Source organism: Staurois parvus, unplaced genomic scaffold (assembly GCF_062004578.1).
Source record: "Staurois parvus isolate SC_StPar_1 unplaced genomic scaffold, SC_StPar_1.0 ptg001426l, whole genome shotgun sequence".
Classification (NCBI taxonomy): domain Eukaryota; kingdom Metazoa; phylum Chordata; class Amphibia; order Anura; family Ranidae; genus Staurois; species Staurois parvus.
In genome coordinates, this window is record NW_028319222.1 from 1 (window position 1) to 19,675 (window position 19,675).

Genomic DNA, 19,675 nt, shown 5'->3' on the forward strand with positions numbered 1-19,675 from the left:
TCTAAAGGCTGTGGGACTTTACAGTAATTCTGTAGCCCAACTAGTTCTGAAAGGGTTAGAACCTTTGCCGGGTTTTTATTTTTTGGTGGAAAATAGAGAGGTAGCACTAGAACCCAAAGGATATCCTATTAGTTTCGGGTTAGAACCTCCCTCATGTTATTATTTCTTGGCTAAAATGGAGGAGTAGCACTAGAACCCAAAGGATATCCTATTAGCATTGGGTTAGAACCTCTATCAGGTTATTTTTTTGATAAAATAGAGGGGGTAGCACTAGAACCCAAAGGATATCCTTTTAGTATTGGGTTAGAACCTCTCTCAGGTTGTTTTATTTTGGGGCGATTCTTCTTCCCTAAACTCAACATCCCCTCCTATCTGGGAGGTGTCCACTTCTAAAGGCTGTGGGACTTTGCAGTAATTCTGTAGCCCAACTAGTTCTGAAAGGGTTAGAACCTTTGACGGGTTTTTATATCTAGGCGGAAAATAGAGAGGTAGCACTAGAACCCAAAAGATATGCTATGAGTATTGGGTTAGATCCTCTCTCATGTTATTATTTCTTGGGTAAAATGGAGGGATAGCACTAGAACCCAAAGGATATCCTATTGGTATTGGGATAGATCCTCTCTCAGGGTATTATTTCTTAGGTAAAATGGAGGGGTAGCACTAGAACCCAAAAGGATATCCTATTAGTACTGGGTTAGAGCCTTTCTCAGGTTATTATTTCTTGGGTAAAATGGAGGGATAGCAGTAGAACCCAAAAGAATAGCCTATTGGTATTGGGATAGATCCTCTCTCAGGTTATTATTTCTTGGCTAAAATGTCAGGTTTTTATTTTTTGGGAAAAATCGAGTTCCTGCACTAGAACTCCAGGGATATTCCACTAATATGGTGTTGTAGTTGTGTTTTGACAGGGTATCTGGATTCTGGGCTGGCCACTTCTCCACAGTTTCCCTGCTTTGTAACTGGATGAATCTGAGACTGAAGTGCCAAACCGAGAGTAAATCACCCAGCTATAAATTGGTTCCAAGATGAGAAAGATAAAAGACTTTGTCACAGAGGCAACGCGTTTCGGGGGCAATGAATGCACCTTTATCAGAGCTTGAAGATGATGCTGAATTACAAATATTATTTTTGCAATACTGTTACCAAACAAGTGTTGGATGTAGAGTTCTTCAACCAGCGTCCAACCAGCTGCTGTTCCTCATCTTCACACGCTGGACAATTTCTTCCCCCAAAATGTGTTGGCTATGTGACCAAGTCCTTCATCTGGCCTCCTATTGGAATACCTTTTATATCTGGACGATCGACTCTCGGCGTAGCGTTTCAATCCCAGATTCAGTAGGATTTTTTTTCTGTCTATGAGAAGATCGGCCCTCTGTGTTAGGGCATAGGAGGGTGTCAACATGACACTCCCCAATGAGGAAACAGACAGACCTGATGGAGGATCTGAACCCTCCAAAGCTAAGCCATAACTCAATATTCCCTGTGAAGCCTATGTTAAAAACTTTGCCACGGTTTCCTTCTACCAAAATTTTACAGATTTGGTTGAAGAAAGACACCATTTCTATACATTTTGGCAGAACATATTTTTGACAGAGGATCAATACTCTGCCCCTGATCCCCCCCCCCAACAATGACCTCTAGTACAGTTAAGTGCTCACTCATAACCAATGAGGACACAGACAACAGACATGATGGAAGTTCTGAACCCTCCAAAGCTGGAACTAAGCCATAACTCAATATTCCCTCTGAAGCCCATGTTAAAAACTTTGCCGCGGTCTTCTTCTACCAAAATTTTACAAATTCGTTTGAAGAAAGACACCATTTCTATTTTGGCAGAACATATTTTTGATAGAAGAACCAATACTCTGCCCCCCCCCCCACCCCATGACCTAGTACATTTAAGTGCTCACTCATAACCAAACACCAGGCGCCATACCTGTCTTGTCGGTGGAGGCTGCGCGGGAGGAGGGGGCGGGTCCTGCGGTTTAGCAAAGCGAGGGTTAACGGGAGGTGGGTCGCAGGGGGGAGGCTCTGGCACGGAATTATCAGAGAGGGGTAAAGCCTTCAAAATGGATGCAATGGTAAAAAAAAAAAAAAATATAACAGCAGAAAATGGAGAGAAAAGGTTAGCAGAGGTGAAAACAAGAATGAGGCAGGAATGACGGATTGGTAAAAGATTCATACAATTGTTCCTCCCATAATTTAGCCTTAGAGAAGCAAGAAATATTAAACATTAAAAAGTATCAGAAATCCATAGAAACCCATTAATATTCTCGCCGTGTATATACTAATCAGGGTAAGATAAAACATTCTGCACTGTTGGATCCCGTCAGTATCCCAGCACTGTGCTAATCCATCTCAAAATCAGGGATTCACACCGATGACATCACGGCTTTCGCTCATTAAGGATCATCAGTCACGCCAGCGGCAGGTGCATTGGCACCTGGGATGATGTCACTGCGGGGGTCGGCACAAAATGAAGGGGTGGGGGGCACCAACAGCCCAGGACAATGCCAGGTGTCTGACTGTAATCCCTTATAATCCATCATGGAAACATGAAAGTTTCCATTGATTGAGAAGCTGCAATACGGCAAACTTGTCAGTACCGGCTTTGGAGGGATAATGGAAATGAGAGGGAGATAATGTACAAATATGGCAGAAAAGTTCAATCATAGGCTAGAGAAGGTACATTAACCCCTTCCCACCCACCCCAGCATCCTTTAAAAGGTTGTGAAGGCCTGGGGGGGGGGGGGGGAGGGTTGGTGATCATGTGACCACTGTAAATGGCTATCACAGTAGTCACATGATTGAGAGCCGGTCTGAGAGCAGTCTCTGCGGTGTATTTCAGTTTTGTGCTGCCCTACGCAACACAAAAATCGTCTGCCCCCACAGACACCGACCAACACCCCCCCCACAGACACCGACCAACACCCCCCCCACAGACACCGACCAACACCCCTCCTACCTTCTCCCTCCTATGGAGAGAGCCTGACATTGACCAACAACACCCCTGCCCCCCACCTGGGAGAGCTTTCCACTACCCCCCCCCCCCCAGCAATAGAGAAAAAAAAAGACACTCATCTTCACAACTCTGTACATCCCCGGGAACGGAAGTCAGGCTCTACATACACCATCAAGCAGCCCGCAGCCTCTCTCGGATCCCACCTAGTTCCTATGGCACATGTCCCTTCTTTTATCCATTCTTCTGGGTGGGGGAAGGTGCTGCCCCCCTGAAAAAAGCCGCCCTAGGCAAGTGCCTTGTTTGCCTTGTGGTAAATACGCCCCTGTCTGGGAGTTTGCAGTGAGCGCGCTCTCAGCACAGAAACATCAGCTGTCCAGTGATGCATATGTGTGGCATGTGAACGCTGAAGCCCACCCTTTTGCCTACCCACATATGTTACACGGGTGCCAACATGATAATCAAGTGTAGAAAGAAGCTCATGTTCACCTTGCTAGGATGTTGAAACAGATTGAACACCACAGCCAAGAGGTCCATTTAAATTAACACAATGTATATTAATCAGCTGTAGACAGCGGATGTGCTACACATGCCCAGAAAAACTTAAAGTACATAGGGCGTGTGTAGTATGTCTTGTCTTTCTGGTGTTCACACTTGCTGGCAATTCCATATTGTCAAAATGGTGGCTGGAAATTGTTGTATAATTACAGAAGCCTTAAAAAAACAAACCTTGACACAATGTTTATAAACAGTGTTCAGATGGGAGCTAGAGAAATGCAAAGTAACTTTGTTTATAAACATCGTTCAGATAGGGAGATACAAAGTAACATTGTTTATAAACATTGTTTAGACAGGTGATAGTCTCGGTTCACACTACTACTACCTGTAAGATGCACGACTTGCAGTGCGACTTTGCCAGGCGACTTGAGTACTACTTTGAAGCAACTCTGAAGCAACTTTAAGGGAATGCCTGGGTAATCTTCCTGTAATTTCAGCTCTAAATCACATGAATATAGATGAGGATCCGACTTGGAGGCGACTATTATAGTCTATGGGCACAAGTCGGATAGAAGTCGCCTTGAAGTAGTATAGGAACCTTTTCTAAAGTTGGAGCGACTTAAGTAATGCTAATTAAGACGGCTCTCATTGGCTAACATGGGATTTCACATGTCTTGCGACGGGGTCTCACAAATTAGATCCCAAGTCACGGCAGTGTGACCCGAGCCATAGAGAGGTACAAAGAACACATTGTTTATAAACATTTATCAGAGGGGAGATAGAGAGGTATAAAGTGTGATTGTTTATAAACATTGATCAGAAGGGAGATAGAGAGATACAAAGTGTAATTTTTTATAAACATTTATCAGAGGGGAGATAGAGAGATATAAAGAGATATAGAGAGATATAAAGTGTCATTGTTTATAAATACTGTATAATAATTGTTTATAAACATTGATCAGAGGGGAGATAGAGAGATACAAAGTAACATTGTTTATAAACATTTATCAGAGGGGAGATAGAGAGAAATAAAGTGTAATTTTTTAATAAACATTTATCAGAGGGGAGAGAGAGAGATACAAAGTAACATTGTTTATAAACATTTATCAGAGGGGAGATAGAGAGATATAAAAAGATATAGAGAGATATAAAGAGATATAGAGAGATATAAAAAGTGTCATTGTTTATAAATACTGTATAATAATTGTTTATAAACATTGATCAGAAGGGAGATAGAGAGATACAAAGTAACATTGTTTATAAACATTGATCAGAGGGGAGATAGAGAGATATATAAAGTATCATTGTTTATAAACATTTATCAGAGGGGAGATAGAGAGATACAAAGTAACATTGTTTATAAACATTGATCAGAGGGGAGATAGAGAGATACAAAGTAACATTGTTTATAAACATTTATCAGAAGGGAGATAGAGAGATACAAAGTAACATTGTTTATAAACATTTATCAGAGGGGAGATAGAGAGATACAAAGTAACATTGTTTATAAACATTTATCAGAAGGGAGATAGAGAGATACAAAGTAACATTGTTTATAAACATTGATCAGATGGGAGATAGAGAGATATATAAAGTATCATTGTTTATAATCGCTGTTCAGACAGGAGACAGCGATTCAAAGTAACATTGTTTATAAACACTGTTCAGACAGGAGATATAGTAAAGTCGTCCATACACGGATCGAAATTCGGCCTGTTCAGCAGATCGGTGGTTGCATTCTACAATACCCAGCTTATGCTATTTTATGTTATTGTGTTTCTCAGCCCTGGTGAAGAGAGTTTTGAGCCCCCGGAATGTGTTGGCTTTCTGTTTTTGAGTGGTAAAAAATAAAACTCTTCCTGAGTTTATCCAAGCTTTGTGGTGTGCTCATCCTTTCAAAACTCCACAGACTCCTCCAGCAACCCTTCATGATACCCCGGTTGACAAAGAGTTGCCTCTAAAAACGTTGTGACCACTTATTTTCATCCACTCTGTGGAGTCCAGCACTCCACCAACGCCTTCCAAATATATTTTATGTGACGTCACCGTTCTTTAGAGAAAACATTATACCCCCCACAAAGGCGCCATTGCCACACCACAGTAATGGGTCCTACCTACTCCACAGACTGCTCCAGGAACCCTTCATGATACCCCAATTGACAAAGAGTTGCCTCTAAAAACATTGTGACCACTTATTATCCACTCTGTGGAGTCCAGCACTCCATCAACGCCTTCCAAATATATTTTATGTGACGTTACCGTTCTTTAGAGAAAACATTATACCCCCCACAAAGGCGCCATTGCCACATCACAGTAAAGGGTCCTACCTGTCTCCGAATGGTCGTGTTTGGTGCGTTTTCTTCAAACTTGGCCAGCAACTGGGTCGCCATTGACCTGACTTTGTTCTGGTTAATGACCTCCTTGGTGTCGCTGCATTCGCTCCCAGATCCGATGCTTTCACTTACGAAATTTCCCGTCTGCAAAACGAGACATGAGACATTTTTTAAGCGGCGTCTGTTGAACCTTTTTACCTGTCCCCATTGCCCCCCCTCTGGCAAAAAACGTGGCTACAGAACACGGGACCCATCATGGAACGAAACACAAGTGCTCCGGATAAAGTCTTTCTGCATACCAGACATTCCGATTTCGAAAAAAGCTAACTTCTAAGATTCCAGGCAGGGAGGCAGCGTGAGAACGCGTCTCATATTTGTAAATAAAGGACGGTTGCCATGTTCAAGTGAGATGAAGACTGCTTAAAACTAACTTAGGAACTGTCCAATGTTCTCTAAGGGCCCCTTGTTATTATGCACCAGGAATGCAAGTAAAGATTAAATTATAGCTAAAGGCAAACTTTTTTATTACGTTTTGGATAGAGTGGAGAGGAATGGGGACCCCGTCAGGTTTTTATTGCTGTCTATGCCCCCGATAGGGAGATTCCCCCTCTCCATTTGTCCTGTGTACCATTACCATTGAAAGTGAAAGAAAATCCCAAAATCTGGGTTGTCCTCATAAGACTAATAGAGGGGAAATCTTCCAATGAGGATACTAGTTCTGGCGACCTGGGGGCCCCAAAAGATCCCATTAACTTGCAAGGATTTCCTCTCACTTCCTCTTTTGGCTATGGGACAAGAAGTCAAGGTAAATCTCCCCAAAGGACACAGACAGCAAAAATATCTGACAGGTGTTATGAGCCCTCTCTTACTCTATCTACAAAGTACATTTGAACCCAAGAACAACTTTGAACCCTTGCTTTATTGCAAGGCAATAATAGAGAATAGAACTGGCCCTCTTGTACTGGGGCCCAGGCACCATCAGTTCTGCAGGGGGCAAGGCAATAACAGGGGGCAGAGACGGCCCTCCTGTACTGGGCCCAGGTCCCATCAGTTGTGTAGAGGGCAAGGCAATAATAGGGAATAGATTCGGCTCTCCTGTACTGGGCCCAGGTCCAATCAGTTCTGCAGGGAGCAAGGCAATAATATGGGGTAGAGACGGCCCTCCTGTACTGGGCCCAGTTCTCATCAGTTCTGCAGGGGGCAAGGCAATAATAGGGGGTAAAGCCGGTCCCCCTGTACTGGGCTCAGACCTCATCAGTTTAGCGGGGGGCAAGGCAATAATAGGGAATAGAACCGTCCCTCCTGTACTGGGCCCAGGCCCAATCAGTTCTGCGGAGGGCAAGGTAATAATCTGGGGCAGGACTGATCTCCCTGTACTGGGCCTAGGCCCCATCAGTTCTGTAGGGGACAAAGCAATAACAGGGGGTAGAGCCGGCCCTCCTGTACAGGGCACAGGCCTCATCAGTTTTGCAGGGGGCAAGGCAATAATAGGGTGTAGAGCCTCCCCCTGTACTGGACCCAGGCCATCAATTTAGCGGGGGGCAAGGCAATAATAGGGAAAAAAGTCGTCCCTCTTGTACTGGGCCAGGGCCCTATCAGTTCTGCAGGGGGCAAGGCAATAATAGGGGGTAGAGCCAGCCCTCCTGTACTGAGCCCAAGCCCCATCAGTTCTGCAATGGGCAAGGCAATAACAGGGGGTAGAGCTGTTCCCCCTGTACTGGACCCAGGTCCCATCGGTTCAGCGGGGCGAAGGCAATAATAGGGAATAGAGTTGGCCCTCTTGTACTGGGCCAGGGCCCTATCAGTTCTGCAGGGGGCAAGGCAATAATAGGGGGTAGAGCCAGCCCTCCTGTACTGAGCCCAAGCCCCATCAGTTCTGCAAGGGGCAAGGCAATAACAGGGGGTAGAGCTGTTCCCCCTGTACTGGACCCAGGTCCCATCGGTTCAGCGGGGGGAAGGCAATAATAGGGAATAGAGTCGGCCCTCTTGTACTGAGCCAGGACCCTATCAGTTCTGCAGGGGGAAAGGCAATAATAGGGGGTAGAGCCAGTCCTCCTGTACTAGGCCAAGGCCCCATCAGTTCAGCAGGGGGCAAGGCAATAATAGGGTGTAGAGCCACCCACCATATACTGGGCCCAGGTCCCATCAGTTCAGCAAAACAAAAGGAAAAGAGCACAACCTATATATGATGTAGAGGTGGTTAAAAACACAAATAGGAGTACCAAGAAATAGCAATATGCAGGAAAAAACACTTATGAATAAATACCAAACAAATGGAACCCAATCAGGTTATAGAGATAAAAAAATAATAAATAGGGGATGTTCTGTCAAGCTAACAGGTGTATAACCAACAATCTTATTTGTAGTCCTGTTCACCTATGGCAGCCTTTTGCTGGATTGAAGCTTGGGTCCAGAAGGATACATGTAAGAAAAGAGAGGAGAAAGGCGCCTCTAAGTGTAAACTGCAAAAACTTGATATATTGTACATGAAAGACAGCAACTTACAGGAGGGTAGATAAAAAAAAGTCACTTCAATATCCACCAATGGGGTTTTAGCCACGGTGAACGGCATAGTGTGCAGTCCAGGATGATGAACTATCAGTGTCAGGCATGAGCGACCTGCAAGATGGAAGAGGTCTAGCACCGAGGCTTGGAACGCACCGTGGAGCGTGATGACGTCACCAGGCGTTGCGCTACGCGTTTCCTGAGCATGTGCTGTGAGATGGCAGTCCTAGCGCACTTCTTTGTCAAGCTGATGGTGTTGGAACGGTTTTGTCTGTACTCAGATTGTCATTGATTTTCAGCGGGACCCGCAGGATGTAGATTAATGACAATCTGAGTACAGACAAAACCGTTCCAACACCCTTAGCTTGACAAAGGAGCACGCTAGGACTGCCATCTCACAGCGTATGCTCAGGAAAGAGTCACAGGATGCTCGGTGACGTCATCACGCACATGCTGCGCTCCACGGTGCGTTCCAAGCCTCAGAACCAGACTTCCTCCATCTTGCCGGGCGCTCATGCCTGACACTGACAGACGACAGATCATCATCCTGGACTGCGCACTATGCCGTTCACTGTGGCTAAAACCCCATTGATGGATATTGAAGTGCCTTTTTTATCTACCCTCCTGTAAGTTGCTGTCTTTCATGTACAATATATCAAGTTTTTACAGATTACACTTAGAGGCGCCTTTCTCCTCTCTTTTCTTACACCCGGAAGCTCAGCAGCAGGGGCCGGGGACTGAGAGGGCACTATTTACGCTTTTTAAGAAGCAGGTGGAGTAATCCTGCGCGCCACGGCTTCCAAAGTAATTTTATAGCCAAAAATGCAGATTTTAGCAGCATGTGCGCAAAAATTTGCTGGGGGCACTAAATAATGGCGCTGACATTGTCACCATCGTGAAAGCACAGAGAGGTAAGTGAGCGCTAAAAGTCAATTGAGCTGCTGAAACACCAAAAAGGTACCAAAAAACCTCCAAAGCATCAATATAAAATTGGGTGCGGCGCTAAAACCTTAAAATATCATAACCACATATGTAAAAAATATATATATCAAATATATAAATGAGAATATTCAATAAAATGACCAGTGATAAGGTGCTAATATATCAACCAAATAAAGTGGCTTAGTGGTATCATATAACTCTGTCACTATGTAGTGACCAATGATGCTTATTATAGTGCTAGAAAAATAATTAAAAATGTCCAAAGATAAGTGCATGGAAGATCTAATAATCTTCAATTATTGATGGTCTATCTGGTAATATGGTGATGTGACCAATGGTATAAAGACTGCGCACTCACCAGATGCGCAATCAATAAGCGCATTTTAGAGATAACACTCTCAGTAGATGAACTGGAGGCCCCAAGGAGACTCACAAGGTGAGTATGGTCTGGTCTGATGTTCCTTCACTGCTCCCTCTGCTGTAAGCAATGGCTCTGCCACTCCTCTCATGTAGCTCTGTGTATTGTTAGAAGCTCACTGGTGATTCGAGGGGAAGCTGGCTCTCCATCATGATGCCCTTTAAAGAGTCTTGTGGCTACGGTAGCCGAATTGTTCTGATGGCGAGGCTGGAGAGTGTGAGCCAAGTGAGGAGGAGGGTGACCTGAAGCCAAGATTATTTTGAAGTTATTAGAAGGACACAAGACTCTGTAAAGGGCATCATGATGGAGAGCCAGCTTCCCCTCAAATCACCAGAGCTACATGAGAGGAGTGGCAGAGCCATTGCTGACAGCGGAGGGAGCAGTGAAGGAACATCAGACCAGACCATACTCACCTTTAAAGGGGCCTCCAGTTCATCTACTGAGAGTGTTATCTCTAAATGCGCTTATTGATTGCGCATCTGGTGAGTGCGCAGTCTTTATACCATTGGTCACATCACCATATTACCGGATAGACGACCAACAATTCAGATTATTAGATCTTCCATGCACTTATCTTTGAACATTTTAATTATTTTTCTAGCACTATAATAAGCAAAAATTTGTCACTACATAGTGACAGTTATATGATACCACTAAGTCACTGTATTTGGTTGATATATTAGCACCTTATCACTGGTCACTTTATTGAATGTTCTCATTTATATATTTGATATATATATTTTTTACATACAGTTGTGTTCAAAATAATAGCAGTCAGACATCACTAACCGGATCAATCACTGTTTTTGGTAGAAATGATATTTCTACATGGTAAATAATTTCCTAGCAGGTGTAGTAGAGTCATAGAAATCCAACAGACCCAACAGTCATGACATGCATGCTGCTGATTCTGTGTCATTGAATCACTCATTGAAAGGGGCGTGTTCAAAATAATAGCAGTGTGGAGTTCTATTAGTGAGGTCATTCATTCTTTGAAAAACAGGTGGCAATTATTGCCCTTATTTAAGGAAGGAAGGCAGCAAATGTTGGACATGCCGATTACAGTGCATTTCTCTCTGAAATTCTGAGGAAAATGGGTCGTTCCAGACATTGTTCAGAAGAACAGCGTACCTTGATTAAAAAGTTGATTGGAGAGGGGAAAACATACAAAGAAGTGCAGAAAATGATCGGCTGCTCAGCTAAAATGATGGCAAATGCTTTAAACCGGCAACCAAAACCTGAAAGACGCGGAAGAAAGTGAAAAACTACCATTCGAATGGATAGAAGAATAGCCAAAATGGCGCGGACTCAGCCAACAATCAGCTCCAGGAAGATGAAAGAAGGTGTGACGTTCCCTGTGAGGACTGTTACAATTAGAAGACGCCAATGTGAAGCCAAGCTATCTGCAAGAAGTCCCCGCAAAGTCCCACTGTTGGGAAAAAGACGTGTGCTGAAGAGGTTACAATGTGCCAAAGAGCACATTGACCGGCCTAAAGAGAAATGGCGCAACATTTTGTGGACTGATGAAAGTAAGATTGTTCTTTTTGGGTCTAGTGGGTGGAGACAGTTTGTCAGACGACCCCCAAACACTGAATTCAAGCCACAGTACACTGTGAAGACCGTGAAGCATGGTGGTGCAAGCATCATGATATGGGGATGTTTCTCATACTACGGTGTTGGGCCTATTTATCGCATACCAGGGATCATGGATCAGTTTGAATCCATCAGAATACTTGAAGAGGTCATGCTGCCTTATGCTGAAGAGGAAATGCCCTTGAAATGGGTGTTCCAACAAGACAACGACCCCAAACACACCAGTAAACGTGCAACATCTTGGTTCCAGACCAACAAGATGGACGTTATGGAGTGGCCAGCCCAATCCCCGGATCTTCATCCAATAGAAAACTTGTGGGGTGACATCAAAAATGCCGTTTCTGAGGCAAAACCAAGAAATAGAGAAGAACTGTGGAATGTGGTCCAATCATCCTGGGCTGGAATACCTGATCACAGGGGCCAGAAGTTGGGGGACTCCATGCAACACAGATGTACAGCAGTTCTCAGAAACAGTGCGACTACAACCAAATATTCATGAAGTCATTCAAAGGAAAGCAAAATCTTCAAACATTTCCCAGTTTATATAGTGAATGTTTGAGTTTGTAAAGAAGAATACAAAACACTGCGATTTTTTTGAACCGTCTAATATTCACTTTTCTTCAATTTTTTTGGAGGAACAACACAAATTTGATGTATTTTTCTTCCTGTTTTGATTTGGAATAGAATGTGTCGTGTTCCCAATGCATTTGTGTGGATGGAAATAAAAGCTATTAGAAGGATTTTCAGCTTTATTCACTTTTTTCAACACACTGCTATTATTTTGAACACAACTGCATGTGGTTATGATATTTTAAGGTTTTAACGCTGTGCTCAATTTTATATTGTCACCATCATACTTGTGGCACAGAATCAGAATTCTGAAGAAGGCAACAGCGGAAAAGTACAGTTGCTGTTAAATATACACAGGCGGGAATGGTATTCATTATTGGACGCTCAAAACCGACATCATCCCGGTGAAAGACAGTAATTTCTCCGTCATGATGAATGGGAGGATGGATAATATTACTTTGGATTTGCCATAACACGCTCCAGCTGCTACTAAGTGCTCTCATTTATTTTGGAGAAACATCTGCCCGTAGCTCAGCCGTCGTTTGCGTTTTCGCTCGGAAGCCACAAAATAATACGGACGCTGTCATCACCGATTAATAAGCACCGACCTCTTCAAATATCTGAGCTGTCCTCCTCCTTCTCTTGTTCAAATCATTCTCTTCTGTCTTGTTTTCATTCTGGAGGGAGATCAAAGGACAGAAAGTTACTCCACTGAACATCGATCTGCTGCAAAGACCTGTCCGGGGGTGCTACTATCCAAATATTAAAATGTACAAAATGTCATGATTGCTCTCCATTGACTAAATAACATCCACCTGTTTTTTTATATCTTCGGGATACTCCAAGAATTCAGAAGGGCTCCCCCTCACCAGAGGTCCTTTTTTTCCCATCTTGTACCCCATCCTATCCATGACCCATCATTTTCTTGAACTTTTGTTTTCTTCTTTTGTCTTATGTCCTGTACTCCTCTTTATGTTTTGGTAATTGTTCAATATGACGATGACTTGGCAGTTGGGTTACCCCCAACAGGAATGACTCCTCCTGCCCCAAGTTCCTTTTTCCCCACTTGTACCCCTTCCCATCAATGGCCCACCATTTTCTTGACCCTTTTCTGCTTTTCTTATTTTATAAGAAGCTCAGCTTCTTCTGATCATTTTGGTAATTTTTCACTATGACAATGACTTGAAATTAGGGTCGCCACAACAAGAATTAGGAGGGGCCCCCTGGCCCTATGGTCCTTTTTTCCCCCTTTTCCCCCATCCTATCCATGACCCACCATTTTCATGACCTGTTGCTTTGTCTTATGGCTCATATTATTTCTGTACACTTTGGTAATTTTCAATATGGCAATAACTTGGCAGTTGGGTTACCCCTACAGAAATATGGAGCCCCCTCCCACACACACACACACTGAACCTTTTCCCATCCAAAACCCACAATTTTCTTGACCTTTTTCTTCTATCCTTGCTCCTGGTTCATACTCTTGTGTACATTTTGTTAATTTTTCAACAGGACAATGATTTGCAAGTTGGGTCACCCCCAACAGGAATTAAGAGATCTCCCCTTGCCCCAAGGTCTTTTTTTCCCAATTGTACCACATCTTATCAATGACAACCATTTTGCTGACCCTTTTCTTCTTTCTTTGTCTTAAGGCTCACATTTTGATAATTTTTCAGTATGACAATGGCTTGCCAGTTGGGTTACCCTAACAGGAATTTAAAGGGATCCCCTACCCCAAGGTCTTATTTTTCTCCTTGTACCCCATCTTATTCTTGGTCCACCATTTTCTTCATTTTTGTCTCATGGTTCATACTCTTCTCTACATTTTGGTAATTTTTCAATATGACAAAAACTTGGCAGTTGGGTTAACCCAACAGAGTTGGGATGTTGCAGTATCCTATGTATGGGTAGCCTGGCCATACACTGAGCCCATATGTGGTCAAGTATCCCCATCCTTCACAGACATCTCATCCCATCATTGCGCCCTTTTTTTTATTTTTACTTATCTGCTTTTTGATTTTGAAGTACCTACAAGGTGATTTTGGGTAGTGTCTCTGGCCAGAAATTCCACTCTTGGCCAACCCCAAGTCCTTTGCTATCATTGTATCCAGCCATTGCTTTGTAACCTGTAGAACGTCAAGGACTTGCTCACACTTGGTGTGGTGACTGGTGTTTTCCTGAATCTGATCAACACCATTAATCGCAAGGGCACACTATTAATCTATGCATCCTGTTCACACTGCGATGGAGCTATAATGCTGAGCAGTACTATATACTCCCCATCAAAAGCCTGAGTAGTCCAGTGACAACACAAGAACACAACTGGGAGACAGGGACAGAGCATTGTCACCACATAACAGGAAGTCCCTGAACAAGGAAAATCATGGTTGGGAATATTTTAATTAAAGTCGCAGATCACAAATATTGAAAGTTAATGACATTAACATGCGATATGAGACTTTGACTGGGATTAGGGTTTTGATAAAAATGACCAAAAACTTGCATTCCTGCTTCGAAAATGCTAGTTGTCTGGCAGTCATGTTGATCCCCTGCCGAATACTTTCTAAATCACTGACCCATGGCAAATGCAGAGAAGAGGAATTCTAACTTTGCATGCTGCATACGTATTGCAGGCCAGTGATTGTGTCTAAACACAGCCAAGGGCTTAACTATAGTCATAGCAAAAATGCAACTGCTATGGGGCCCTGAAGCACAGGGGCCCAAAATTGACTGGCTACACAATGGCTTATGCAGGCAGCAGTAGCATTTGACAGATACGCTTGCAATTTTGGCAGACCTTGCAATTACTATGGGGCCCTGAAACATAGGGGCCCAAATTTATTGGCTACACAATGGCTTATGCAGGCAGCAGTAGCATTGACAGATACCCTTGCAATTTTGGAAGACCTTGCAATTACTATGGGGCCCTAAAACACAGGGGCCCAAAACTGACTGACTACACAATGACTTATGCAGGCAGAAGTAGCATTTGCCAGATACCCTTGCAATTTTGGCAAACCTTGCAATTACTATGGGGCCCTGAAGCATAGGGGCCCACATTTGCTGGCTACACAATGGCTTATGCAGGCAGAAGTAGCATTTGACAGATACCCTTGCAATTTTGGCAGACCTTGCAATTACTATGGGGCCCTGAAGCACAGGGCCCAAACCTGACTGACTACACAATGGCTTATGCCGGCAGCAGTAGCATTTGCCAGATACCCTTGCAATTTTGGCAGACCTTGCAATTACTATGGGGCCCTGAAGCACAGGGGCCAAAAACTGACTGACTACACAATGGCTTATGCCGGCAGCAGTAGCATTTGCCAGATACCCTTGCAATTTTGGCAGACCTTGCAATTACTATGGGGCCCTGAAGCACAGGGCCCAAACCTGACTGACTACACAATGGCTTATGCCGGCAGCAGTAGCATTTGCCAGATACCCTTGCAATTTTGGCAGACCTTGCAATTACTATGGGGCCCTGAAGCACAGGGGCCAAAAACTGACTGACTACACAATGGCTTATGCCAGCAACAGTAACATTTGGCAGATACCCTTGCAACTGTTATAGGGCCCAGAATCATAGGGGCCCTAAACATGCTTAGATACAAACTCGGCTATAGTATAGAAAAGCTAGAAAAGCAATTACTTTTCTGTATCACTAGAGGAAATACTGAGACAGGTGGCCCCTAAATGGTTTTGCAATGGGGCCCCATCACAACTAGTTACGGCCTGAACACAAGTTAGATGAACTTCTAGAAATTATACAAAATTTGTTACTTAATAGAAAATAAACATCTGCGCAGTTTTATTTCCTATTCTACCCAAGAAATAAATTAATACATGCAGACAAAATAAAACGAGGTTGAATCTGAATTTAATTCTGCCCGGGTGAAGCCAGAATAATTGCCGGGCCTCTTCAGCCCACGTGGGCCACATTACGGCGACACGTGCTAACGTTGTACTTTAAGTGTTCTTAAGTTGAGTGCGAGGCATTAATATACGAGCGAGCAAGACGAAGGAAGAGGGGGGCTTTCTGATCGTTGCACGCAGCTCCGTTCATGAGATAAGCGTTTCGTGATGGATTCCAACCCAACTCCGATACATTGTTTAATTCCGAGGAGTGGGAGTGCAGACAAATGACGAATCTGGTAAATTTCTGGGACATATAGGGGAAAAAAAGGCTTAGGTTTCTCAACCGGCTGCGTTCCGCAGCGTCCCGAACAATTAACTCCAGAAGGTAATCTAAATTGAGTTCGATGCAGAGTAATTAGATGACATCATGTTGTCGGGACGTGGAGATCCTGTGTTTTGTTGCCATGGATTTTTGTGATGACATCCATATGAGAACGTTTGGACTTATCTCCCCTCATTAGCGCACTTTGTCAGATGAAAGGTTTGTCATTCCAGCTGCTCACCGCAGCGTCTGACCTTCGTTGGGCGTTGTGAAGAGTACGAGGGTGAAAAAGAACGGAGGAGGCATTTGTTTAAAGCGAATTTCAAAAGGATGTTTCCTCCCGTGCTGGAGTGACTGATCTAGGATTTATTTATCTAGGATTACATTATATTGCAATATACGGGAGGCCTAATGAGATTCGGAACAGCTGTCGAATATAATCCGCTTGGAGAAATATTATGTACATTATGTTATCTCCATTGTGCTACAGGATAGAGACTGACCAAGCTACTGAACTTACACTAGAAATGTCCTGTACCAGCCTCTCTCAACCTTTTTACCCCAGAGGAACCTTATTCCAGGGCTTGGGAAACCTGTGCAAAAATCAACTCATTTGGGGTCAGTGGGAAAATGATCCTTACATTGGTGTTCAGAGGGAAAAAAGTCCCTTGTGTTGGTGGCCAGTGGGATAAGTGCCCCTTACATTGGCGACCAGTGGGGAAAAATGCCCCTTACATTGGTAGTTAGTGGGAAAATGCCACCCCTTATAGTGGTAAATGTCCAGTATACAGTTGCAAGAAAACGTATGTGAACCCCTTGGGATTACTTGGAGTTTTGCATGAATTGGGCATAAAATGTGCTCTGAACGTCATCTAAGTCAATAGAAGAACACAGTCTGCTGAACATAATACTACACAAACATTAGATGTTGCCATGGTTTAATTGCACATAACATGTAAACATTCACAGTGCAGGGAGGAAAAAGTATGTGAACCTTTGGACTTAATAACTGGTTGACCCTCCTTTGGCAGCAATAACCTCAACCAAACGTTTCCTGTAGTTGCAGATCAGACCTGCACAATGATCTGGAGTCATTTTGGACCACTCCTCTTCACAAAACTGTTTCAGTGTAGCAATATTCTTGGGATCTCTGGTGTGAATCGCTCTCTCAAGGTCATGCCACAGCATTTCAATCGGGTTGAGGTCAGGACTCTGACTGGGCCACTCCAGAAGGCGTATTCTGTGCTGTTGCAGCCATTGTTTTGTTGAATTACTTGTATGCTTTGGGTCATTGTCCTGTTGCATCACCCATCCTCTGCGGAGCTTCAGTTGGCGGACAGATGGTCGTACGTTTTCCTGCAAAATGTCTTGATAAACTCTGGAATTCATTTTCCCATCAATGACAACAATCCGTCCAGGCCCTGAGGCAGCAAAGCAGCCCCAAACCATGATGCTCCCTCCGCCATGTTTCACAGTAGGGATGAGGTTTTGATGTTGGTGTGCTGTGCCTTTTTTTCTCCACACATAGTGTTGTGTGTTCTTCCCAAACAACTCAATCTTGGTTTCATCTGTCCACAGTATATTTTGCCAGTAGTGCTGTGGAACATCCAGGTGCTCTTTTGCAAACTTCAAACGTGCTGCAATCTTCTTTTTGGACAGCAATGGCTTCCTCCGTGGTGTCCTCCCATGTACTCCATTCTTGTTTAATGTTTTCCTTATTGTAGATGTGTCAACAAAAATGTTAGCATGTGCCAGAGATTTCTGTAGGTCTTTAGCTGACACTCTGGGATTCTTCTTTACCTCATGCAGCATTCTGCGCTGTGCTCTTGCAGTCATTTTTACAGGACGACCACGCCTAGGGAGAGTAGCAACAGTGCTAAACTTTCTCCATTTGTAGACAGTCTGTCTTACCGTGGACACATGAACATCAAGGCTTTTGGAGATACTTTTGTAACCCTTTCCAGATTCATGCGAGTCAACAATTCTTGATCTTAGGTCTTCTGAGAGCTCTTTTCTGCGAGGCATGGTTCACATCAGACAGTGCTTCTTGAAACCAGTAAACCCAAAACAGGTGTGTGTTTTTTAAGGGCAGGACAGCTGTCAGCAACACATCCAATATCATCACACTGATTGGAGTCAAGGTTGGCTCACTCCTGGCTCCAATTAGCTTTGGGAGAAGTTATTAAGCTAGGGCCTCACATACTTTTTCCTCCCTGCACTGTGAATGTTTACATGTTATGTGCAATTAAGCCATGGCAACATCTAATGTTTGTGTAGTATTATGTTCAGCAGACTGTGTTCTTCTATTGTTGTGACTTGGATGACGTTCAGAGCACATTTTATGCCCAATTCATGCAAAACTCCACGTAATCCCAAGGGGTTCACATACCTTTCCTTGCAACTGTAGATTTATTATTCTCAAAACGATGGGTCAACAGATAAAAAAAATGACCATACAGTGGTGGTCAAAATTGCACTCTCACAGGCAACTAAAAGGATCATTGCTGTAATGCAGCTGGATCCGTCAAGTAGCATAGGCCCTAGAATTGGGCAGACACCTTCAAATAGGCGGTAAATTGACCACAGCTCAAATAATCCCTAGCAACCTCTTAAGGAACCCTTAGGGTTCCACAGAACCCTGGTTAATAATGGCTGTCCTATACACTGGTCAAAGAGCCTACAGTTCTATAGACCTACCAACAGCAATGTTATGCAAAACCTACCAAACTGGATACACACTATACAGCCAAAGCTTTGTAGACACCTGACAATCACACCTACTATATGGCCAAACGTATGTGGACCCTCCTCCAACTTTCCTGTTCCAGCATGACTGTGCCCCTATGTACAAAGCCAGCTCCATAAAGACATGGTTTGACCAGTTTATTGTGGAGGAATTTTAGTGACTTGCAAAGAGCCTTGACCTCCACTTTGTATTTATGTGGAAACTCCTCCAACTTTTCTGTTTCAGCATGAGCGTACCCATTCACAAAGCCATCTCCATAAAGACATTGTTTGGCCAGTCTGGTGTTGAAGAATCTAACTGATCTGCAAAGGGCTCTGACACCTAACCCTGTATTTATATGGACACTCCTCCAACTTTTCTGTTCTAGCACGCCTGTGCCCTTATGTACAAAGCCAGCTCCATAAAGACACAGTTTGACCAATTTGGCGTGGAGGAATTTTAGTGACTAGCAAATAGCTCAGACCTCCACCTTGTATTTAGACATGCTTTGACCAGTTTGATGTTGAGGAATCTAACTGGTCTACAAAGGACTATGTTCTCAACCCTGTATTTATAAGGACATTCCTTTACTTTCCTGTTCCAGCGTTGTGCCTTTCTCTGCAAAGCCAGCTCCATAAAGACGTAGTTTGACCTGTTAGTTGTGGAGAAACTTGACTGGCCTGCAAAGAGCTCTAACCTCAACCTCACTGAACAACTTTGGGATGATATGGAACAAGGTTTGTAAGTAAGGTCTTCTCATGCAACAAGTGAGTGATTTCACATATGCTCCTAAGGTTGAATGACAAAGGAAACGTTGATGGAGCTCTAAACCATTAGAGAGGTCCCCAACAGAAGAAATCAAACATGAAATCCAAATTTTGAAAAAAATGTCCCATACATTGGTGGTTAGTGGGAAAATGCCCCCCTTATAGTGGTAAAAGTCCAGGATAGA

General features: G+C 43.6%; 1 protein-coding gene across 6 annotated transcripts in view; it reads right to left on the bottom strand.

The window, feature by feature from the left end:
• Nucleotides 1–6: 6 nt before the first annotated feature.
• The window catches only part of LOC149436080 (F-actin-monooxygenase MICAL2-like), a 202,306-nt gene continuing 182,637 nt past the window's right edge, over nt 7–19,675 (bottom strand). For 5 of the 6 annotated variants that reach the window (XM_089662081.1, XM_089662079.1, XM_089662076.1 and 2 more), the window contains 3 exons: nt 12,427–12,495; nt 5,785–5,934; nt 7–2,062 (listed from right to left, as the gene is read on the bottom strand). In XM_089662081.1, the coding sequence (XP_089518207.1) occupies nt 1,907–2,062; nt 5,785–5,934; nt 12,427–12,495 (375 nt within the window). In that variant the 3' untranslated portion in view covers nt 7–1,906. The remainder of the gene's footprint in view (nt 2,063–5,784; nt 5,935–12,426; nt 12,496–19,675) is intronic. The other variant, XM_089662080.1, reaches the window with a different exon arrangement.